This window comes from Anabrus simplex, chromosome 6 (genome assembly GCF_040414725.1).
Source record: "Anabrus simplex isolate iqAnaSimp1 chromosome 6, ASM4041472v1, whole genome shotgun sequence".
Lineage (NCBI taxonomy): Eukaryota > Metazoa > Arthropoda > Insecta > Orthoptera > Tettigoniidae > Anabrus > Anabrus simplex.
In genome coordinates this window covers 23708859-23733573 of record NC_090270.1, presented here as the reverse complement: position 1 = coordinate 23733573, position 24715 = coordinate 23708859, and the positions used below count along the sequence as shown (strand labels likewise).

The 24715-nt window shown below is 37.7% G+C and overlaps 1 protein-coding gene across 2 annotated transcripts in view; it reads right to left on the bottom strand.

Moving 5' to 3' along the window:
- The window catches only part of LOC136875423 (5-oxoprolinase), a 352212-nt gene that overhangs the window by 136602 nt on the left and 190895 nt on the right, over positions 1-24715 (bottom strand). For both annotated transcript variants that reach the window (XM_067148979.2, XM_067148980.2), the window contains exons 13-18: positions 22484-22596; positions 17146-17419; positions 13957-14201; positions 10387-10498; positions 7134-7358; positions 2590-2833 (exon numbers count right to left, since the gene is read on the bottom strand). In XM_067148979.2, coding sequence (XP_067005080.2) covers positions 2590-2833; positions 7134-7358; positions 10387-10498; positions 13957-14201; positions 17146-17419; positions 22484-22596 — 1213 coding nt within the window. The remainder of the gene's footprint in view (positions 1-2589; positions 2834-7133; positions 7359-10386; positions 10499-13956; positions 14202-17145; positions 17420-22483; positions 22597-24715) is intronic.

Here is a 24715-nt window from a genome sequence, read left to right as displayed (position 1 = left end):
CAGAATTTTGATGTGAATCAGGATCGTTCTTAGGAATGTCCTCCTTTCCATTTGTATGCTCTCTATCTCACCGTAGTGAGTGAAGGCCAAGCATTCAGCAGCTTATAAGGCTTCAGGACATACTACTGTGGTTTAGTGGCAGTATTTGATCAGCCATGAGATCAATCTGGACTGATAAGTGGGTTTGTAGAGGTGGAAAGCTATTTCTATATGTTTAACCAAATATTTCAGAGCTTCTTTCTCTGATGAAAAAAAAGACCTAAGATACTTAAAAATGAATACAACGTTTGATTTTTCCATATCTGGTATTCAGAAATGCAGCAATATTATAATGGTCAGATAACATCACTACACTCTTTTCCAAAGACCATCTGCCATTAGGACTAAATCATCTACATAAGCAAGGCAAGCAATGTTTTTCCACTCACAGATGACTTTCTCAAGATCACAGCTGAAAAGAATGGGTCAAAGCCTATTGCCTTGATGAATACCAGTCGTAACACATGGGTGACAGGCCCCGAGAAATCTCCGTTTTATTCACGACATAGTTTTCAGTCTCCCTGTGACATCTCTTGACCATATATTGAACTATTTCGGACTTGCTCATAGAGTAGAATAAATTGTAGATGTACTGTATATCTGCCACTTTTCTTTTATTCACGGTCTTCTTTTATTCTTTGATTTAGTTTTGAAACGTTGACTTCCTTTCTGCCGGTTCAGTCAATGACAAGATGGAGCACTCGCGTAATACAATGTTAGCTCACGACAATATTTTAGAAGAACTGTATGCTGATGTCCTTTCAGCTGGATATAGTGATTGTGAATTAGTGGAAACTGAATGTGAGTGTGATAGTGGAAGTGATATTCAATGTGCTCATTTATTCAAGTGATGATGACTATAATAATGTACACATTGATGATGTATTAGGAATTGACGCTGAATATGGTTTTTATAAAGAGATATTTACAACCTTAAAGATAAAAAATCTTGACTAGTTTAATATTTATGTACATTTTTATAATCATGTGCATTTTAGTATGCTCAGTAGAAAAATGTCCAGTCCACAGGGTATGTGACAAGCTCAAGCATCTGGTCAGCAATGTGTTAATCTCAAAGGATCTACGGTACAGATTTCTTCCATGTATTTCACTTGTGAATAGGAGTTAGAGTTTGTTTGATGATGGAATGAGTCTTGTTGTCCACACCCATCTCTTTGAGAATATCAAGAAGACTGAATGAGTCGAGTGAGTCATAGGCTTTCTTGAAATCAGTAAGTCAATACTAGTGGTTTGGTGTGAAGAGATCTGATTTTGAAGGTACTTTTTATTGAAAAGAACTGTTCACTGCAAGAGTGGGTCTTACAGAAGCCGGCTTGATATTTACCAATCTGTGGGTCAAGAATAGCTACTTTTGACAGGATTTTAAAGACAAACTAATGAAGAGATATGCCTCTGTAGTTATTCACATCTGCTTTATTGCCTTATTTTTTAATGGAGAGGACATACAAGAGCCGATTGCCACTCTTTGGGAATAGTTTCTGATTCCATATGCAATGAAAAAATCGTTCATTTTGGCAAAAAAGAGTTAGAACCATGGAGCTGAACTTTGATGTTAGAGTTCTCTTCTCCTAGGCAAATTGCTTTCCCTACAGCTATAAGAGTTTTTGCCTGCCCTGGATTTCATTCAGGCTAACTCCCTAGGTCTTTGGTCCCTTCCATTGTTGGGATACTCTCCTCTCCTGATCTACACAGTGGTCCTTGCTGTTGTCACCCAAGTGATCATCCACCTCAAACATTCTCCTATACCGCTGCTGCCCCATACAGGAGCTGCAGCCACGAATAACATGGAGACAGATGATGCTTTATGGATTCAAGAGACATTGCCTCCAACCAGGGGAAAATTATCCCATCTAAAAGGACTCATCTCTCCAAGGCCGTTTGTCCTGTTAGGGAGTCACTGCTGCTCTACACTTGGTGCTGAGATGCTCTTTGTATGATCTACTCTATTAACATCACAAGGTAATCATGACTTTATTCATTGCTTTCTTGTTCTTTTCCTTTCTTTTCATTAGGCTCTTTGAGTGTTCATCCTGTGTTTCCAGTGCTTTACCATCACCTCACTCTGGCTACGAGGCTGAACTGTCAGCGTTGTGGTCTATGATTCAGAGTCTCCTGGATCAATTCCCAGCTGGGTCAGAGATTTTAAACATTTAATTCCCTTAACTCAAGGACTGGGTGTTTTTGCTGTCCCCAATATCCTTGCAACCCAAACACCATTATAACACGCAGTTTCCCATACATGGCATATGTTGTACACTCTTATCAGAGGGTCTACCTTGTAAGGGCTGTACCAAGCTAGCAATACCCACACAAAATTATTATTATTGTAATTATTATTATTATTATCATCAGCACTACCACCTGTATTCATCTTTATCTTTTTGTCTCCTCACTTTCCTAGAATTATCTGGCTTTCTTCCCATCCTACACTTTTCCTAGATGCTCTTTTCATGAAACTGGAAAGCATAAATGAGCTGATTAGGGACTGAGAAGAAGTGGATGTAGAAAACATGACAGACTGTCACATACCATTGAGTCCATACGGATGAAACACCCTGCGTTCTGTCAACACAGACAGGGTCATCTTGCGGCGGAACAAAAGTTCCCTCTTAACACCATCCCCTCCACGATGTCGTCCTGCTCCTCCAGAGTTGGGCCGCAGGCTAAAGTGACGGAGTATTACAGGATATCGCCGCTCCAATATCTCGGCATCGGTGATGCGAGTATTAGTCATATGTGTGTGTACACCACTATGCCCATCCCATACTGGGCCCTGGAAATGAAAAATAAATAATTAAACAATTGGCAGCAAGCTGCAGTAAGGTGATAAACAGCATTCAATGAACACAATGATGGTTGAGTTTTGATATACAATAAAATCAACTGTCCAGTGAAAAGGTCCACCTATTCAACACTTTTTTTATATAATGCATTTAATTATTATTCCTATGGAATACTCTTATGGAGACATCTTCAGTTTCTTAAAAGACTTAGCATGAAATCACAAGGATAACACTTAAAATTATTTTTGCACATAGTTTTTGAATGGTTAAATTTTTTAGTCTTAATAGTATCATGAGCACCAAACTTGTGATCTATAAGAAACACACACCTAGAAACAAAACTTTTTTAAAGGAATAATCTAAATGTTTTGTGATTTAAAATCCAGTAAAACTGTTTATGATGTTAATATGTTCCATTAAAATTAAGTAAAATGTTGCAGAGAAACTCTTCTCAGATGACAATTTGCATTGTTTTGTTAGGAACAAGTTGGAATTTGCCGAACTGTTCCAGTGTATAGAATCTAGAATAAGAGAAAAAGAAGGTATAAATATTGTGTAAATGAAGGTGAGGTGTCTCACGGACATTTAAATATGCTACTCACTTCCCTGCTGTTTCCTCATGAAAGGTGATGTGTGTGTTCTATTGCATGACATAATATAAAAAAATTGTTGAGTAGGTGAACCTTTTCACTTGACAATTGGACTTTTTGTCAACATGGATATCGGATGAAATTCATCAATTGTAATACAGTATAACTTCGTTGAACCAGATTAACTCGGAGAATAAGTTGACCAGGTTAACTGAATTAATCTATTTACTACTCGTTTTATTACTTCCCTAATGATAGGGTTGGCACTAAGGCAAAGTGTACTTTATTATCCAATATTATATACACACACACCATCACTACTTATAGGCTATACTGTTACAAGTTCCTATCATAAAAAAACAAGGGATAAACATATCAATATGGGAGTAAAAGAAACTTTTAGCATATGGTACCGTAAAACAAAACAAGGAACTAAGAAAATAAGTTATTAACAATTAGTACACAACATGCAATATTACTGACATTACAAATGGTTCCTCAAAATGAATACTGAACCCCAGATGGCAGGCAGCTACCGCTATGTTTGTTCAACAACTGCGGCTCGGAGATGACTCGCAATCTGCTCTCTAAGATTTTCTCATGAGAAAGGAGTGTTATTCCCTGATAGTTGGAGCATTTTTGACTATTTCCTTTCTTAAACAGGGGGATAATGACACCCTTGCTCCAATCAGTAGGTATCTTGTCATATTTCCAAACTGCATTGAGCACTATGTGCAGCCACTGTTGCTGCTGCTTTAATCATGTCCGTGCTGACTTCATCAATTCCTGGAGATTTTCCTTGCGGATCTTCTTAAGGGCTGCTCCTGTCTCTGCTCATGTAATGGGAGGTTCCTCTGTGTACGTTTCAACAGCTGGTTATTTTGATCTCCGATCTACTTCTCTTCTCTTCTCTTCTCTTCTCTTCTCTTCTCTTCTCTTCTCTTCTCTTCTCTTCTCTTCTCTTCTCTTCTCTTCTCTTCTCTTCTGTTCTGTTCTGTTCTGTTCAATAGGTGATCAAAATGATTCCTCAGAACCTCTCTGATGTCCTCTTCTTTCATGCGGCCAGGTTTCCATTAGGCTCCTCAAATGCTTTGATGGTTTCAACTGAATTCCTTTTATTTTTGATCACTCTGAACGATAGTTTCATATTGCCTCTGCTGTCTTCCTCCAGTTTTTAAGTAAATCTCCCAGCACTTTATCTTCTCCTATTCTACTACTCTTTTAACTCTCAATTTCTTATCCCGGTAAACTTACTCGAGGTCTCTGATCTTCCCCTTATCCCTTACCTGTTCTGGCTTGGATTTCTCTCTATCTTTCTGTGCTATGTTCCTTTCCTTTATTGAGGATCTTACTCTTTCATTCCACCAGGGAAAAAGTGACATCCCACCTGCAAAATAGCAACTTCCTGTTGAATTGGTGTCATTTCCTGTACAATGGCTTCAACAAACCCCCTAAAGGTGAACTCCTCTGCCGATAGCCATTGGTTTTCCCTTAGTTTGTCAGATTTGGTGACGGCTGCCTAACCTTTTATGACATTTGGCTGCCTAACCCTCGGCCAGACAGTTGCAATATGGTAGCAGGATGTACCTGACCTGACCTGACCTGTGGTCCATATTCCTCGTTATAATACTTTTTCTTTCAGGTTGCCAGAATAGGATTCAAATCATACAATTGGATCAATGATTATTCCACTCTTGCTTTGTGAATCTATTTACTGCCAATCCAGACAGAGAAAACTGGCTTCCAAATTTGTTTCAAAAACGAAGTATATAACCAATATCCAAACAGCACCTGACACCTAACAACAGTGAATGGTAAAATAGAAAAAGTGGACAGTTTCAGATATCTTGGTGAGAGCGCAGATGAAAACTAGTGAGAAAGAAACTTACAACAGCAGGCATGAGAAGATGGATGCAACTTTTCATAGGACACATGTTCTATACAAGAAAAAGGCGATCTCAAGAAAAGGTAAAAGTCAGGCACAATAACACAGTGATCAAATCCGAGTGTCTATATACAAGTGAATCCCTCAGAATGACAGTAAAGGCTGGACTGAGAGAAGTACAAGCACAAGATAAGGGGTCCTAAGATAACAGATTCTATGGACAACTGTTCAGGAAGGATGCAACCCGACTAACATAGCAGATTTTTAATGTCTTGGACAACTGACCTAACGTCTCAAATGAATGATTTTCAAATATTGCCAATACAACATGGAATTTCAATTCCAGAAGAGTAAATGCAGTGAATGAAAAACAAACACAACTCATAGGTTTTTTGAGAGTATTGCTGAAGATCCAGACTGCTGCGACACGAAAGCTTTCATTACTGCTATTTGTTTTACGTCGCACCGACACAGATAGGTCTTACGGCAATGATGGGAGAGGAAATGCCTAAGAATGAGAAGGAAGCGGCCATGGCCTTAATTAAGGTACAGCCCCCTAGCATTTGCCTGATGTGAAAATGGGAAACCACGGAAAACCATCTTCAGGGCTGCCAACAGTGGGGTTTGAACCCACTATCTCCCGGATGCAAGCTCACAGCTGTGCGCCTATAACCGCACGGCCACCTCGCCCGGTTTTCATTACTGCAAAAGGCAACATATCGTCATTGAAGGATTTCAATTTTGCATTTCTACTGAAAGTTTTCTGCCATATTTTTTCACTCACGCAAACACTATTCAACATTCTTCAAAGTAAAACCGTGAATATTAAATACTGCATCAAGGAAATAAGTCAGACGATATCCCACCTTAGAAATGCAGGAAATGATTTTGAAGATATGTTATAGCAATGTAAATGATAATGTGGAACCTACTAAGGAAAGACGTCTAGAAGATGACCCACTAAATCAAAAAATTAAATATGTGCTTCCCTACAATTAAATTATTGACACTGTGGTTGGACAAATGGAGGTGAGATTTCAAGATTTCAGTGATTTGCAGTTTCTTGGGCTGTTAGATTCAAAGAAATTTCAGTGATTCACAATATGATTTCCTGATAACATGTTTTTGACTTTTAAATCAAGTTAGGGAGTTCGTTCAACTTTGGCAATTTTCAGAGTGAACTAATATTGGTATATTGTATAGGCTCTCAGACTTTTCAAACAAAACTGTGACCGAAATGATGCAATTCTTCAAAGAAAGAGGCTTGGCAGAAGAATCGTTTACGAAAACATATAAATCATATTGTTTGGTGTCAACAATACCAGTAAGCAGATCCACTGTAGAATGCTAATTCTCTTGTTTGAAACGTGTAAAGATGTCTCTTCGTAATTCGTAAAGCAAGAACAGACTTTCTACACCTTCCCTGTTGTCAACTGAAAAAAGACTGCTACATGAATTTCAGAGTGAAAAATTCTTCTATGATGCAGTTATCAAAAAATTCCTTCAGTAAGGCAACAGGAGAATTATACTAACACACAAATAAAGTTGAGTTTATTGTAGTTGATTTTATTTATGTTTATTTACATTTGATTGTTTTATTATATTTTTTATTAATTTTTTAAGGTATTTATATTGGTAAATTATGTATAGGACTATAATTAATGGGTTTCTGTAAAATATGACCCAAGTGTTTGAACTTAGTCCCTAGTGACACTGATAGATACTGTAGATAGAGAGAAGAATGAATGCAAAAGAGTTGCAATATAAGAGGCTGGATATGAGAAGGTGAGGACAGAGATAAATAAGACTACTTACTGCACCAGCTCCTCCTGCTACAGTTTCGTAGTAGCCCCAGTGCTCCTCGCCGAATGTGACATTGTTCATGCAGCCTTGTGATGCAGCACACACCTGGAATGCTTTTAACACAACATCTACAATACGTTGAGAAGTGAGCACGTTGCCTCCCACGACAGCTGCAGTGTCTGAAGGGTCCAGAAGGGATCCTGGTGGGATGATGACCTTAACTGGATTCAAGCAGCCCTGAACATAAGAGATCAGAAAAGCTCATGAGACTCAATATACTTGTTTGTATGTCTACTGTATATTAATTATTAACCCTCTTAGTGCCATGCTCTCATGCTGAGAATTTGCCAAGAATGCCAGGCTGATTAGCATAATTTTGCAAGATCCTATTTAAAGCACCAAATAATTTACAATTTTGAATATTCTGACTTTAAACTTGCAGGAAATGTTGAGGATGGTATGTACTTTTCATCAAACTACCAACAATGATTACAATACTGTTAAATGTCTAAAAAAAAATTGTCTTCATATTTTCTGAACACTTTGAAAACAAAAAAAGTCAAATTTCAAAAACAGCAATAAAATAATTCAAAATTAAAATAACAGATAAAATGCACAATGCAGCCATCCAAGTGACCAAACACAGAAAATATGAAAAGTATCTGCTTGGTAGTTCAGGAGGTAATTACCATTACATAACTGCCAATCGTCACATGTCCAGAGAAACATATGAGATTCAGAAATCGAATGTGTAAATAAACAAATGAGCCACGTAGTGAAAGAATTAGAAACTACATTCTTTACTCCATGGAAATAAAACATAAGATATTGCTATCTGCCGTTCATAATCATGTTAAATACAGATACTAAGGTGTGCTGTTCAAACGACAATATATCGTTGCTGGCACTTCACACAAAAGTACCAAACAACAATATATGATTGTCTGGCATTCTAAAGGTTAAAAAAGAAATCTGAAGAGGAAATGATGAAGACAAAGCTTGATTTCAGTATAAAAATAACTCCTACTCCTGAGTTTTAACTAATTTTATCTAGTTGATAACACCAACACCTGGCCTAATGAAATAAAGCTAGGAGTGAGGCAAGGCTGAGTTCTATCTCTACTCCACATTAATATCTACTCTCAACAGATATTTTCTGAAGCACTGGAAGGAAAACAGGAGGGCATCGCTGTTAATGGGATATGTTCTGCTTGCAACAAGTACTGAAGATCTGCAAACATTACTAAATTGTGTGATCGAATACAGTGCTGCAGCATGTCTGCATTCAAACATGAAAAAGACTGAAGCAAGGATCTTAAACAAACATGTCCTTCAACCTGTTAACTTGACAGTAGCTGTCACACGACTGGAGCAAGTCCAATGCTCGGCAGTGTACTTGATCATAGCTGGAACAATGCTGTCGAAGTGAGGTCACGGATTGAACGGGCATGGACTGCATTCAAGAGAATGAGTTAAACACCTTAGTAACAGGGACTTCAATATTAATCTCTGTCTCTGTTTACTTTGGTGTTATGTATTCTGTGTCACTTTATGGTGCTGAGACTTGGACCCTAACAGAGAAGACCACCAATAAACACTGATCCTTTCAGATTTAATGCTACCAATGTTTGCTCATAATATCATGGCTTGATAGAATACATAACACTAAAATAACAAAGAGGTAGAGGTCACGCACAATAACAAAAAGAAGAAACATGAGTACTTTGGCCATTTCATCATCAGCTTATCTTACAACTGGTTTTCCATTCTCCTGCACTAAGGTGAATGCCAGGACAGTTCCCAGTATAGGCCATGGTCGCCAATCACCTCACCCTCTCCGTGTATCTCCTACACTGTAACAAATCTCCTGGCCTAAGAGACGGTGTTACCGAGGCCTGCCTCGCCCTTCAGAGGAGGAATGAAAATGTTTCTGGTGATAGTAATCTTAATTGCCATCACTGTCCTCCAAATTACTGTCTAAAACACTCGTTTTGTTTCACAAGATGCATGAGATCCCCCCTTCCTCATGTCATCGTGAACCAAAATATTGTGCTCCTTCAACGACTCAATCAACACATTATTTCTAGCCATCATTGTTGGTGATTTGTCAAGAATGATGGAGTGAAATGACAAAGATTCAACACAATACAACACACAGCTGATAGTATAAAACAAAAGCTAAAGGTTTCCACCCATTCAATACCTACTGTTTATTGTAACCTTAAAAAGTTAAATAAATAAATAAATAAATAAATAAATAAATAAATAAATAAATAAATAAATAAATAAATAAATAAATAAATAAATAAATAAATAAATAAATATAAAATAAATATAAAATAAATAAATATAAAATACATAAATATAAAATAAATAAATACATAAATAACATATATATGAAGCAAGCATGAAATTAAGACAAGTAAAGATTTTAAAAACACTCATCACAATCACATGTAATGTGCAAGCTCTCAGCTTTCCTCCAATTGGAAGACTGCACCTCAAAGAAGACTAGGTGAAACACTAAAATATCAGCACTAGAGGAATCTTCTTGCCTTTACTTTGATTTTGACTGATGATGGTCTCTGGTAAGACCGAAACTAGTTTCAACACATATATGTAACATTTTTAAGGTTACAACAAACACTATTGAATAGGTGGAAACCTTTTGCTCTTGTTTTACACTATATTGCTCTTCAATACAGATTTATATGAAATTTATTACCTATGACACAGCTGATAGCACGTGGTTATAGTAAACAACAAATCGACAACACTCGTAACTGGAACTAGAGTCTAACACGCTCTATCGGAGCAATCAGCTGCCAGTGACTGGCTGTTTATTAATTCACTCAGCTTCCGCCAAAAGGCAGCGCTCAAATGTCAAGTCGAAACTCATAAAAACTGAACTATACTCAATGCTCATGTGAACGTTATGTCAAACGAGTCAAGTGGGGTAAGAAGATGGAATAGGTTAAGGATGCCGAAGCAAATGATGGAGAACCAGATAGAGACAGACAGCAAGAGGGAGATCCAGACTGAGGTGATTGAAAACAATCAAGTATAGGATAATTAGAAGGAACCTGGACTGGAACACAGTTAAGGAGGAACAATGGTGTTTGGATAGAGGAAGATGAAAAAGTGCCCTAAACATCCCAATCCAGAGGGAGCTGGAGAAGGGAAGTGGATGATGATGATTTATATGGAGCAGTAGCAATAATTTTAGAAAACAAGAATTACCATATATATTGCTGACAAAGCTTACCTGGTTCAGAGGAACATCGTGCCCAACCATACACCGCAGACAGTAGATGAGTGCAGACAAAGTGATGGCTCTTGGAGCATTACAGTTCCCCCATACCTCGTAGCCTGTTCCACTGTGAACACAAGAAATATATCAAAACTGCAAAAACCGTAAAAGTAGTTAGTGGGACGTATAATCAATAACATTATGATAAATTTGTCCGACTCGTTGGCTGAGTGGTCAGCGTACTGGCCTTCAGTTCAGAGGGTCCCGGGTTCGATTCCCGGCCGGGTTGGGGATTTTAACCTTCATTGGTTAATTCTAATGGCTCAGGGGCTGAGTGTTTGTGCTGTCCCCAACATCCCTGCAACTCACACACCACACAAAACACTATTCTCCACCACAATAACACGCTGGATACAGCAACAATACAGGTCAATTTCCTCAGAAGACAGGCAGCCAAACTGGGTCTTCAAGTGTCTTTGGAGAAAAAAGAGTTCTTTACCAACGTCAAAGAAGCTAGCAGAGAGATACTACTAGAATGGTGAAAAATCAAGAGGACTGATAAATTTAAGTATCAGAAAGAGCAGCATTATCCATGGAAATCAACAGATTGGAACTGGCCTATCAACTGACAAAGAACACTTATAACAAAAAATGCCTATCACGCAATCTGAAACTGAAGTACTACACATCAGTCATATGACCAGAAACTCTGTATGCCATGGAGTGTCTTTCATTGAACTGAAGAGGTTTGATGGAGAAACTGGAAGTCAGAGAGGAGAATTCTCAGGAAGATCTCTTTTTACTTCAAGTTGCAGAACGTTGCACTGACACAGATACATCTTATGGCAACGATGGGACAGGAAAAGGCTAGGAGTGGGAAGGAAGCAGCTGTGGCTTAATTAAGGTACAGCCCCAGCATTTGCCTTGTGTGAAAATAGGAAACCATGGAACACCATCTTCAGGTTGCCGACAGTGTGGTTCGAACCCACTATCTCCCAAATACTGGATACTGGCCGCACTTAAGGGACTGCAGCTATCGAGCTCGATCAGGAAGATCTTAGGTCCGCTAAAGGAAGATGAAGAATTCCATAGGCGGCGCAATTCCGTCACATAGAGAGGCTCACTGATTGTGCTAGGTAAAGGAGAGTAGCTTTCTATGGCCATATAGTAAGACTGCCTTCCAAAAGACGGACCTATCGCCTGCTCATCTTCTGGCAGAACAAGAAGATACATACCACTTGGCTGACAGAAACTGAGAAGGACTGGGAATATCAGATCTTCAAGATAGACGGTCTGTACGTAGTAACCTGAAGAAAGTTCTTGGATTCAAGGAAAAAACCCAGAAGAAAGGTACCTACTGGACTGATGAAAGAAAGGAGTTACACCAGCAGAAAATATGGCAATACTAGGCAAAGATTAAAGCCCAACAGTTGAACAGGTGTGGTCCAAAGTAAACCCATTCAAAACAAGAAGAAAAAGAAACCAATTTTAACTAAGTGGTTATAGTTGGCAATTCAGCAGCTTAACTGTTAAATCACAGAGGTCTATTAAACATTATTTTTAATAATCTCACGATAATGAATAATCCCTTTATTTATACTCTATAGCTTGACAATATATTGAATTATTTCTACCTGCTGAAATTAAATTTATATTAGTTATTCGTAGGTTTTACATTTTATTTGAGGGGGCCCGAATTTTTATTTTGGCAGGCGGGCTCATATAACATTCGTTACGCCCTTGCCCACGTAACTCCCAATGCAGAGCTTGGCTCCATAGCCGTAGCGCGTGAACGCGCATCCCCTCTGCTCGGCTTTTAACATTGGTATTAATTAAGGAAATCAAGAATGTTGCATCTTCATGTCATTTGCTTAAAATATAATACGATACTGAGTGAAGAGACTGGTAGAGCATGTCACTTAACCCATATGCATCGACCCGCCCTTTGCTCTGACATTGCTAGGAATCCGCCAACTTTTTAGTATACAACCTGGGTGCTGCAAGCTTTCGGTTAAAACAGTATAGTGGGTGATCAACTGCGCGTATTATCACGGGACCTGTTGTATATTATTGAGAAATTCCACACTATTGCTCATGACACCAAAAACAGAACTTTACAGAAATATAATACATAAATAATCCCTTTGAAAACTTAAATTTTTCATTACCTTATCTCACCTCAGAAGTTCTTTAGTGTGTGTTATGGCCTTAATTATACGGCACGAGCCTAACATTTGCGTGATTTGAAATAAGAAAAGAATAGGAAGCCAATATGACATGAGCCTAACATTTGCCTGATTTGGAAATAAGGAAGTAATAGGAAACAAATCACAAGTAAGTGAATGAAGAGATTCGAATCTATATCCCAAATACGAACTTACAGCTGTATGTCTCTCTCGGTGTATTATTATTATTATTATTATTATTATTATTATTATTATTATTATTATTATTATTATTATTATTATTATTATTATTATTATTATTCAGTCTGAGGATCAGTGGTAAAGTGTTCACATCCAGGTACCAAGATCGTAGGTTCAAATCCGGCAGTCGCAATCGGATCTTGAGGGGCGGGAGAAAGTGCATTCGGCATGCCATGTCGTATGATATTACTACGCGAAAGATCTCTGGTGATATATTTCGTTTTCATTCATGCACAGAATCACTAATAACTTCTTCCTCACTAATACTGCTGAAATCAGAATGTAAAACATCAAATATGCTTTGAATTTCGCCATTAGTGAGCATTTCGCGTGAGCAAGCAACTTCCTTCTCAGTCAGCCATCTTGTCAACAACAGAATACAGATTTCCCGATCGATATTTTAATCAATTCTCTTTGCCAAAGTTGCATACTAGAGCACTCTGGTGACACTTTGAGACACCAAGAACAGATTTCAATTAGAAATGTTTCCGGAAAATGCCAACAGATGTCACAAATGTCTCCAATATGCGACCTTGCATCCCGGCATACCAGTCCGCTTGTGGAGTCCTGGCCCAGGCGCTCGAGCGCGTACCAGTCTGCTTACGGGTGCATAGGGGTTAATACACGTATCTTTTGCCAGATACTTTTGTACTGGTGTACACCAGTTCAGTCTTTTCAGTATAGTTTGCACGCTCATGAGCGATATCAATCTTATAAGATAATTATCACATTCCACTTATAAAATAAAATATATACATATCATTTCATATTGGTGTGCAGTTGCCTAACAGTAACTACAGACTCATAGAACAACTACTAGATATCATGAAGGTCAACCTTCTCCAAAAGCCTAGCAAAACAAAACACAGAAAAGCCAAGCAGCATACAAATGCTACAGCAGTCCACTGGCAGTGCAGAATCACTTCTGCATGACTGCTGGAGCAGTCAATAAGATTATTATTATTATTATTATTATTATTATTATTATTATTATTATTATTATTATTATTATTATTATTATTATTATTATTATTATTATTATTATTATTATTATTATTATTATTATTATTATTCCTGATACGTTTTTAACACAATTTAACACAATAATCTGCCAAAGAAGAGAAGAAAGGAGAGTGGTGAGTAAACAATGGTTATGTACCTGAAATCACACAGAGCTGAACCTGTCTTAGTATCAATGGTTACTTTCAGTTTAATAGGTGAGCCGTCATCCAAGTATTCCTCAGCTTCAAGAATGCTCTTGTTGGTACGTTCCAGCGATCGAATGCCAATTTCCTTCAGCATATCACGTACTGCAATTTCAGCAGTTGCCTGGATGTGCCCCATGTATGCTTGCACCACATCCAAACCATACGCATCGATGAGTTCACACACCAAGTTGATTCCCTGCAGGATAAATTATATTTGGTTAATACTGTAAAAATCATATATTTTTCAGGAAATTTCTAATTTGGCATTGCTACCTTGCATGGGTTGTATTTATGAACATACTTACAATAAGAAGCCAACCAAATATTTCTTTATTTAATGAAAATCACAGAAGTTACCTGAGTAGTCTAAATCATTTTGTAAGCAATGTAAAATTGAAAGAAGGGGTGGAGGGAAATATATAGATACAATGTTTTTGTATGAAAAGAAAGGAGTGGATAGGGAATGGTGGATGGTTCCCTATCCACTCCTTTGTGTGCATGGCCAGCCTGCTTCCTCTACCATGTCACTGTTTTGTTCTACATCAGATATTGGATGTACTGTATATTTCACTCTAGATTTAGCCTACTTCATTGCCTGAGGTCCTAACTCAACTTAAAGACAACATCATATTATGACAAAAAGATCACAACCATAATTTTTGTAGTTATATGTATTTTAATGTTATAATTAAGAGCCAGATTTCCATGCACTATCAAATCTCAAAATATGCATGCATATGGCAAAACTATCATATGGCAAAACATGCACAATGAACTAAAAAATATGCACCATCAAAATTCAGTTCCCTTTGAAATTTTGTACAACAACTACCATAATTTCTCCAAATTGTCTTGATTTAAGCCCATCCATTTATCTGTCAGCACATTCTTAAGCACAGAAAATCTTCCTTTCTAAGTCACAAGAAGTGACAGGTGCATACTTAAATGAAGACATTTGGGACACAGTGAGGTCAAATTGTACATCTTGCATCTTTCATAAGCTTCACAAATTCAAAATAAGGATTTCAACGGACCACTTTGTTCAACCTATCTCTAGCTGCCACAGCTACTTCTCCGTGCAACGATTGCAAACACATTTTAATGTCCTCAATAAGTGGCAAGGATTGCCTGCTGTGATAACAAAGACATGTGACGAGTGAGAGTTCTGGGTAGGAAATTCCGTGATAACAACGCAAGAGGGTTCAGTGCCAAACCAAGGTTTGTAAGCTGCTATCTCAGTAACACGGCATCATAGAAGTGTGATACAAGTTTTGTTTTGTTCGTTTAACATAGACGAACAAATGAACCATCTATGAGTAATGCAGAATTTAAGGTTCACTTTATAGCAATGTATAACTGAGACACCTTATTCCTAAGAATTACAGAGATCGACGTGGGGCCTTCCTGCTTACGTCAATGTTTACTCATAATACCAATATAAATGGTTCGTTACTGGACATTATAAATTTTCCAGCTAACTCATTCCTGGTTGCCAGCGTTTCACCCCCCGTGTGCTAAGTTGGACTCATCAGTTGGTACTTAGCACACCCACCAAGACGCATGGCTAGTGCGTACCGTGGAGGCCACTGCGTAGGCTACTTGGAGCCACCGGCAGTGCCAATGCACTATGAGAGACTTTGTCTCATTACTAAAAATTGATGCTTGCCCATAATGCATTGGCACTGCCAGTGGCTCCAAGTAGCCTACACAGTGGCCTCCACGGTATGCACTAGCCATGCGTCTTGGTGGGTGTGCTAAGTATCAACTGATGAGCCCAACTTAGCACACGGGGGCGAAACGCTGGCAACCAGGAATGAGTTAGCTGGAAAAACTTTATAATGTCCAATAACGGTAATTTATATTGGTATTATGAACTTACTTATTCGGGACAAATACTTCAGGTTCCCTATGGGAATCAACATCTATATCATTTCCTATGGGAATCAACATCTATATCATTTCCTATGGGAATCAACATCTATATCATGTTTACTCAAGCAACAGATAAGAAAGTGCTTGGTTAATTAAATTACAGGACCTCTACCATATGTACTAACTTTGGTTGTCCCATAAAATGCCAGGAATACATTCTCTCCGTCTCTCATTAATAGACATACTGTATAACGTCTAGAAATGATCCCGAATTCTGCAAACCAACATTCATAAAAGGCACTATCATGCAAGTTAACATTATATATGTGCCAAAGTGAGAAGAAAAGTCATATTATGCAATATAAACAACCAAATATTGGCTATTAAATCCAAAAGTCTTCAAAATATGCATTATGCATGGATTTTCTCCTAGAAAGGCCAAAACATGCAAACATGCAGGGAAAAGATTGGTTATTTGGAATCGTTAAGCCGTAAAACAAATATTTGCAAAGTTTGAGAACTGTAACCAACTTATTTAAAAACATGCATTTGCATGGGAATTCGGGCTCTAATTACAATTATTCCTGCAACATTGTCCTTTTATCTTATATACATATCTTTCAGTTATCACATGATCTGTTTAATTTTTATTTTGGCTGAAGATGGCCACTAAGTGGCTGAAATTAGTCCCAAGACTAATGTAATATTATTTACTTGATATATTGTATTGAAAAGGTTGTCAATTTCCTTCTTATAACAGCATCCATAGCAGCCCCAACTGCCCCAGCGAAAGAGGCTAATAATTATGTTATATCAGAATGCACAGTCCAAGATGTCCAGGAAAGTGAACTAATCACAGATGCAGAAAGTTGTTATCAAGGGGACTGCACCTGTTTGTTCCAGAAGGTAGCCAAATGATTCAAAACTAATGGTAAGAGGTGTCACACCATGGTTCCCAAATGGTCACCTCAATCTATGTTTGGAATCACCCTAAGAGAGAGTCTGAAATTAGATCAGAAGGAGAACATAGTCACGTGGTGGAGCAAGTGCTAAGTCTCAAGTAGAGATAGGCAGGCAGGAGCACCTCAAAATGGGCCAGGGCTGTGATGGAGTGGAGACTTGCTAGACAGAGGGAAGATATCCAATATCACACAGAAAACATATGGATTGTCAGTACCCATCAGAGGTTGATATGGGCTATATTGATTGGATACAAGAATAAGAACAGAAAACAAAGAATCCATGTTGTTTCCCAAACAAACAATTACCTTCTGGTTGGCGGCAATCTGAGCTCGCAGATCTGACAGATTATCCTGGAGGTTCCTTGTACCTGAACTGCCAGGGATCTTGCCAGGGGCCATCAGAGCAGCAACTAATTCCTCTTCATTGAATACGCCACGTTTCACGAGATGGAAACTCTTGAATGCTGCCCCTTCTTCTTGTAAGCATTTGGAGTGCGGTGGCATTGAGCCTGGTGTGATACCACCAATATCAGCATGATGGCCGCGGCTTGCCACGAAGAAAACAGGCTTTGATACGCCCCTGTTGACAGAAAATGTTACATGTGGGTTGTTACATCAAATGATGAAAATACTCCCAGTCCCTCAAATATACAGTGTATCAGAACATATCGACAAAAAAAAATCAGGGATGCTCTTTTTGTTATGTTAAAAATACAATGGTGCAATTGGATTGGTGGAGAAAATTATTCTTTTCGAGAAAATGTGGTTACTTTTTTACTTCCGGGTGCATGATTCAAATTGACGAACTTGCCGTATTTGCTATGCCTGTTGCTGTGTGTCAGAGTGGGAAGTGGAAAGTGGGAGACAGAGGTAATGCTCGGTGCAAATTCACAAGTTTCTCGTTTGTTCTGCACAGTCGCTTGCCTGTCCCAGTAGGCAGTGTACAGTTTGTTCTGCACAAATTTACTACTATGCGAACCCCTTAGAAGGAGAAGATGAACTTGTACCAAGAATGTAGGCAGCTTTCCAGGTCATTCGAGACAAACCAGACATCCTGAACAGAGTCCAAAGGTCACTACTACACAGTTGTAAACTGTGCATCAAAGTAGGAGGGGGGCATATTGAACATCTACTGTAATCAAACCATTGGGCATATTGTATCCTTCATTCAGTATTTAATTCCATTTAAAATGTTGTGAGACAAGGAATACACAATAATGGGGCAACAGCATTGCATCTACAAGTGTGTTAAATAATAAAGAACATTACTGCGACCAAAAGAAAGATGTGGAAGAGAAACTGCAGGGGTGGAGTCAGAAGTTTGAGAGATATGGATTATAATACCAATATAAATGGTCCGTTATTGGGCATTATAAATTTTCCAGCTAACTCATTCCTGGTTGCCAGCATTTCGCCCCCCGTGTGCTAAGTTCGACTCATCAGTTGGTACATAGCACACCCACCAAGACGCATAGCTAGTGCATTTATATTGGTATTATAAATTTACTCATTCGGAAGAAATATTTCAGGTTCCCTAAGGGAATCAACATCTATATCAGATATGAATTAAACATCAACAATGCTAAAACAGTGATGTTGAAGATACAGAAGGGTGACAACCAGCCAGAAATCATGCTAAATGGCACTAAGCTGGACAGTGTCACAGAATTTAAGTACTTGGGTAGTATAATATCTAAGGATGACTTAGCTAAATATGAAATAAACAGTTGAAACAGCAAAGCAATACACTTTTACCTCCAAGTAACACAGCTACTATGGCATAAACAAGTACCACTGAAAACCAAGATGACTGTATAAATCATACTACACCCCTGTCCTCACATACAGCCTGGAAACCGCTACATTAACAAGAAAGGACAACTCGAAACTCCAAGCAGCAGAAATGAAGTTCCTACGCACAATGATCCAGAAGACCAGGAGGGATAAAATCAGGAATGAAAAAGTCAGAGAGGACGTAGGACTAGAAGACTCCTTACTCCAGAAGATCCAAAAGGCAAGACTGAAGTGGTTTGGTCATGTGAAAAGAATAAGTGCCAATAGGTCTGCAAGAAAGGAGTATGAAAGAGAAATAAGGGGAAAGAGACCAGTGGGCAGACCTAGAAAAAAATGGACAGACTTAGTAAAGAAGAAGGATGTAGAGGAGAGAGGTCAGGATTGGGAATGGATTGTGAACAAGGAATGGTTCATGGACCAAAAAAAATGGAAGGGGCTCGTATACCACACCTGGGAAACTGGAGTTGGTCGATGATGATGATGATGATGATGATGATGATGATGATTGCAACCAACAGACGAGAGGAGACACGATCTGGTGCATTCCTTGACTGACAAGTGTGTCTTAATTACAGTGTGTCCTTGTGCTGTGTGTGCAGTTATGGCTGTTTAATGAACAAACTGTGGATATTGCCTGTAAGAGATAAGGTCAATCCTGTGCGAGTCGAACGAGGAAACTTGTGCATACGCGTGGAGCGTTATCTCTGTCCCCACCATTCACCGCACTTCCCTTCCCTCCCATTCTCTTCCCTGAAGCACGGCAGCAGCTTGTGCTCTGGCACAGCAAATACGGCGAGTTAATTAATTTTGAATCGCATGCCTGGATGTAACAAAGTAACCCCATTTTCTCAAAACGAAAAAAATTCCTCTGCCAATCGGATTGCACCATCCTTCTTAACATAAGATGAAGAGCATCCCTGACTTTTTGTTGGGATAGTTCTGATACGCACTGTATGAGGTAAGATCCAAATGTTTAAGCACTTGGCATATAGTCCCTTACTGACAGGGGAACGAACATATCAAAATCTACCTAGAAATTTTGCTAAACTCATCTGCATACTAGGAAGTTTACTTACCACAAATTAGCTGCAAGTTTTAGCTGGAAGATTACAAAGTCAAACCTTGAATATGCTGTGTGAAAACAGTCAGTTAGCAGCAACTGGACAGCTACAGACGTTTGAGCGAGTGGTGGAGCACGCTCTTGCGCTCAGCATGTGTGTAGGTGTTCTGTCAGTGATCAGAGCTAGACAAATATAACATCAGGTATAGTTATACTGCTATATTTCTCAAGACTTCTGAGCCTTCCAGTAAAAACACGAGGCTAATTTCTGGTAAGTGAGCTTCCTATCACTTCAAATCCTATGAATGTAAATAAACATCAATTCTATCTAAAAATCTACATAAAATTTAATGTTGCCAATATTACTGTTTTATGACCACTTATTTTCAACCTTCCTCTCCCTTTTAGATAAATCATATTTCTAACAAAACAAAAGATATTTAGCTCAAATTGCCCTTTAAAATGTTGGCGGCTGATGATGACACATGAGCGTCATAACTCCACTTTCAATTAGTGCTAATGACGACACACATGCGTTACACTACGCGCCAAATATTAAAGCTCATATTTCCGCTAGCACCTATGTAAACAGGCCGACCTCTTCTCTGTGCATTTTTAAGCTGTTGTTAAACATATGCTCCAAATGGGCACCAGGTTAACTGTCAGTTACTATCTCTGTAGTCGTTACAATTTGGCATAATTTTCTCGGTGTCAACGAAGAATTGTAGGGCCTTCCCAGCAAAGAAACAATGTCTTGTAAGCTCCCAGTTTTATTGCCAACAGATGTAAAATAGGCATCTCTGCTGGTCTCATATTATTAGACTCGGCCCGTGTGCTGTCTCCAACTGAACAGACAGTTCAGTAGGCAATAAACCTGGTTCATGGTCAGTGCACTTTTTAAGGAAAGCTCCTCTTACAACTCATTATGTAACGAGATCAACTTTCAGCCATTAGAGAACATGAAAATAATTTTCCAAGATCAACACTCCAAGAAGCTTATTCAACGGCAATATCATACAATTAAAAACTTTTACAGTGGGCGATTAGTCTTCAAGCTTTCTTAATGCATGTTTTAGATGTGGAACCAGTATTCATTGTACACATTTTAAATTCATCTACATGATAAATTCTGATAATAGCCTTATTTTAATTTACCATTGACTGATTCACTTTCAAATCCCCCATTACTTATCAAGTAATTTATATTATCCCCTTTTCAATTATTTTGTCTTTTACTAATGGCAGATGATGTCCGAAAGTGGACGAAACATGTCCTATTTTATTAAGTACAGTGAAACCTTGTCAGTGCATTCCTTATTAACATATTTTCCCATTTAACACATCATAAATTCAAAGTCCTGATTCTCATTGTTTTAATAAATCTATATAAAAACACCTCACTTATTGGTTTCCAACTAAAGTAAGAGCCGTCACCACAGTGGCGTGATTATGGGAAAAGGCCTTGAATTCCTGAACTTCACAGGACATCTTAACAAGGTTTTACTGAATATGTTATTTTTTAGATGAATAAAATAATTCTTGTATTGTAAAGGTGGAACTTTTTCACTAAAAGTATTATAATGACTCTCTATTAGTTGTTTGCCAAATATTTTGATAGATAGATAGATAGATAGATAGATAGATAGATAGATAGATAGATAGATAGATAGATAGATAGATAGATAGATAGATAGATAAAAGCCTTTATTTTCTGTGGCAAAGTTAGGGCTCTTGGCCCTTTCTTACACTTAACCACACACATATTATTATTTGTTAACGATGACACTGATTAACTTAAAATACTAAGAACTACAAATAACACTAATTTTTAAGACAAGAATATGAATATATACAAGCAAATAAGAAAGAAAGAAAGAAAGAAAGAAAAAGTAACTGCCTAGATAATACACATTTGAAAAAATACCCATTTCAATACACAATGAAAGAAATACTAATATAAAAATACTAGTAAGCTTAATAAAAATATTAAATGAAATCTAACTAATTGTATCCTTGCAATACTAGTCTAAGTTAAATACTGTAGTTACTACTAGCTATGTTTAGGCTACTTCTACTTCGTAAATACAGTACGGATGCTTTTAATTTAATTTAAATTAAATGATTTCAAATAACTTAGAAATTTATTAAAGATCTCATTTGATAAATTACTCCAATCCCTAATTCTTGTTCCTACAAACAAGTATTTGCCACAGATTGTCCTCTTGAATTCCAACATTCCAATTAAAACTTGCAGCTAATTTTTGGTAAGTGAGCTTCTTATAGGACATAGATGATTTTAGCAAAATTTCAAAGTAGATTTTGATATGAGCTCATTACTGGTTCTCTTGTGAAAGTAATTTAAACACAGATGCACACAACTTTCTCAAGTAATCCCCTTGAGTAACTATATATTTTCTCTGACTTGTTAAAGCTTCTGGAAACACTGCTGGAAGCCATCTTTGAACCTCTTATAATGCCTCCTGCAATAACCTATTGTTTTACCTCATTTGCTGATACAAAATGTCAACCTTTCTGATTATTTTCATTTGGAAAGAAGTAAAAATCACAGGCACCTGGCTAAAATTTGTCTTTCAAGGCATTCTTCTTCATTGTGACAGCAAATCTACAGACACTAAGTACAGTATTGTTAAATTCAGTCCCACAACTTTAACTAAACCCCAGAGGAACAAACCTAACCAGCTGGATTCTTCATCCAAATATACAAAACAAGATGGTTACCTTGTTACCAGTTTCTTTGTTTTTTACAATTTAGTGGGTAACCCTACTTACTTGTAGAAGACCGGAGTGATGACTGTGAGGTCTGGCAGGTGGGACCCTCCTGCTGATGGGTGGTTGGACAGGATTACATCTCCTTCATGGAAGTTATTCTTCAGGGTTCTCATCTGTGGCCAAGAGCGAGAATACCAGTTATTACAGATTTTGCTCATGATCATTATTTTCCAAGATCCAAAAATTTCTCTCAACATTTTGTTAAAATATTTAATGGTTTTTACTGCACTTTCTTACTGCTCTGAAGTATGGCCCACATCAGCAATGACATTATATAGAGCCACATTAGTCAAGATGTTCAACAACTAGCTTTCACCCGTGGCTCCATCCATGTCAAACAGGTTTTACATGTTATAAATCTCATTTTAGGTCCGTATTGAAAGTTTTTTACAGTTCAACAATAATAAAGGTGTTTTAATTTGTTCCACCTATTCAATACTTATATTTTCACTTATAGTGGTTACATAAATAGATTCTTAGTTACATGGGACATGTTTCGCCCTCAATTAAGGGCATCTTCAGCCTAAACACAATCATCAACAATACAACTAAATTAAAAGTGGAAGTTAAAAGTTTAGTCAGTTATTAAAATTCAGAACATAAAAATGTGAAAAGTGATACAATATATAAAGATGCTAATGGAAAACTGTCTTATGATTAAACCATAATCTTGTCGGAGACTGAAACTTCTTCTATTAAAATTCTAATTAAAAACAGTTCATATAAAATATTAGTGGAAAACCAAAGTGGTAATAATATAAAGCCAACGACATGAGGGCGTGAACACAAGCATAAACTTGATTGTCATGAATACAATCTTTCCAAGGCCGCTGATGAAATTCGTCAGCAAGTGAGACAGAAGCATCTGTTGAAAAATTGTAAGTGGCCCTTAGCACCGGTAGGTAATAAAAATGGCTGAAACCATGCCAGAAAATGTCAGTAGATGCAGAAATAATGTTTTCTGTAAGAGAAGGAAAAGAAGAAATAAGAAATTGAACATAAGGAGAGAATTCGGTTTACATAAAATTGAGACAGATGAGGACTTACATGTAAGTGGAAGTTGTTATTTGTTATCTACCGTTATGTTGGTTGCTGCCCGTCTGTTGGCTCTGAGTCTGGGGTTGTAACTGTGCTGCAGAGGTGGCAGTGAACTCGGAGGGGAAGGAATAGGGGAGTGCGGAAGGGAGGAGAGGATGGGTGGAGTCAATTGTGACGAGGCTGACAAAGGGGTGGAGTCAACCGTATTGCTGGAAGTAGGCCTAATATCTGTGGGTATGGGAGGAGTATTAGACTTTAAAGAATTAAGTATATTAGGTATCCTAAATTTATTCGAACTAACTGACTTTAATAATTTCGGCATTAATTCATGTAACATAGTTTTATTGTCCGTGGTTTCATTAAGATTCTGTTGCTTATTGTACGTCTGATCTAAATAGATGTATAAACTTTCTAATTCGTTCAGCATTCTCCCTTTTTGTATGTTTCTAATTATCGCTAAGTCTTTCTCTATGAAATCAAGGCATATTACAGAAAGAAATCCAAATTGAATTTGCAATTATATAACGTTCACTTAGCGGTGACATAGGATTTAGCCCTATTAGAATGGCAGTCATTTTATCAACACATGGAACACAAATTAACATATGCACTTAGTAAGAAACAGGATACATTGAATCATCTGATAGACACACAAATACATCGTAGTAAACAAACGAAACAAGAACAAATTAAAGGCCCATCAGACACTGTTACTCCCACGGTAGTTAACTTGACCAAGGGAAAATTTACGGAAGGAGAGAATGACCTACTTAAAAGGGGTCCGAAACACAATTGGCCTAATAAAGATAGAGAAATAGACATCATTAACACAGTTGCAGAAGCGGAGGCGAACATATCAAAACTCCCACGCGATCTACAAGACGAAGTAAGATTGGAGTTAAAGAAAAGATTACCCAGATTGGCTAAAGAAATTTATACCAATTTTGATACCAAACAACAGAAAACAATAAAAAAACATGAAATCAAAAGTTGAAGATAACAGTATTATAGTAACCAAGGCTGACAACGGGGGGTGCGATCGTTTTGATGGATAAAGATACATATATCAAGAAAACTGAAGAATTTTTTGATAATAACAAATACACATTAGTAACTAAAAATCTGTTAGCTAAAATTCAACGCAACTTAAAGGCCTTACTTAAAAGATCCACATCTCTCTTTACCGAACAAGAA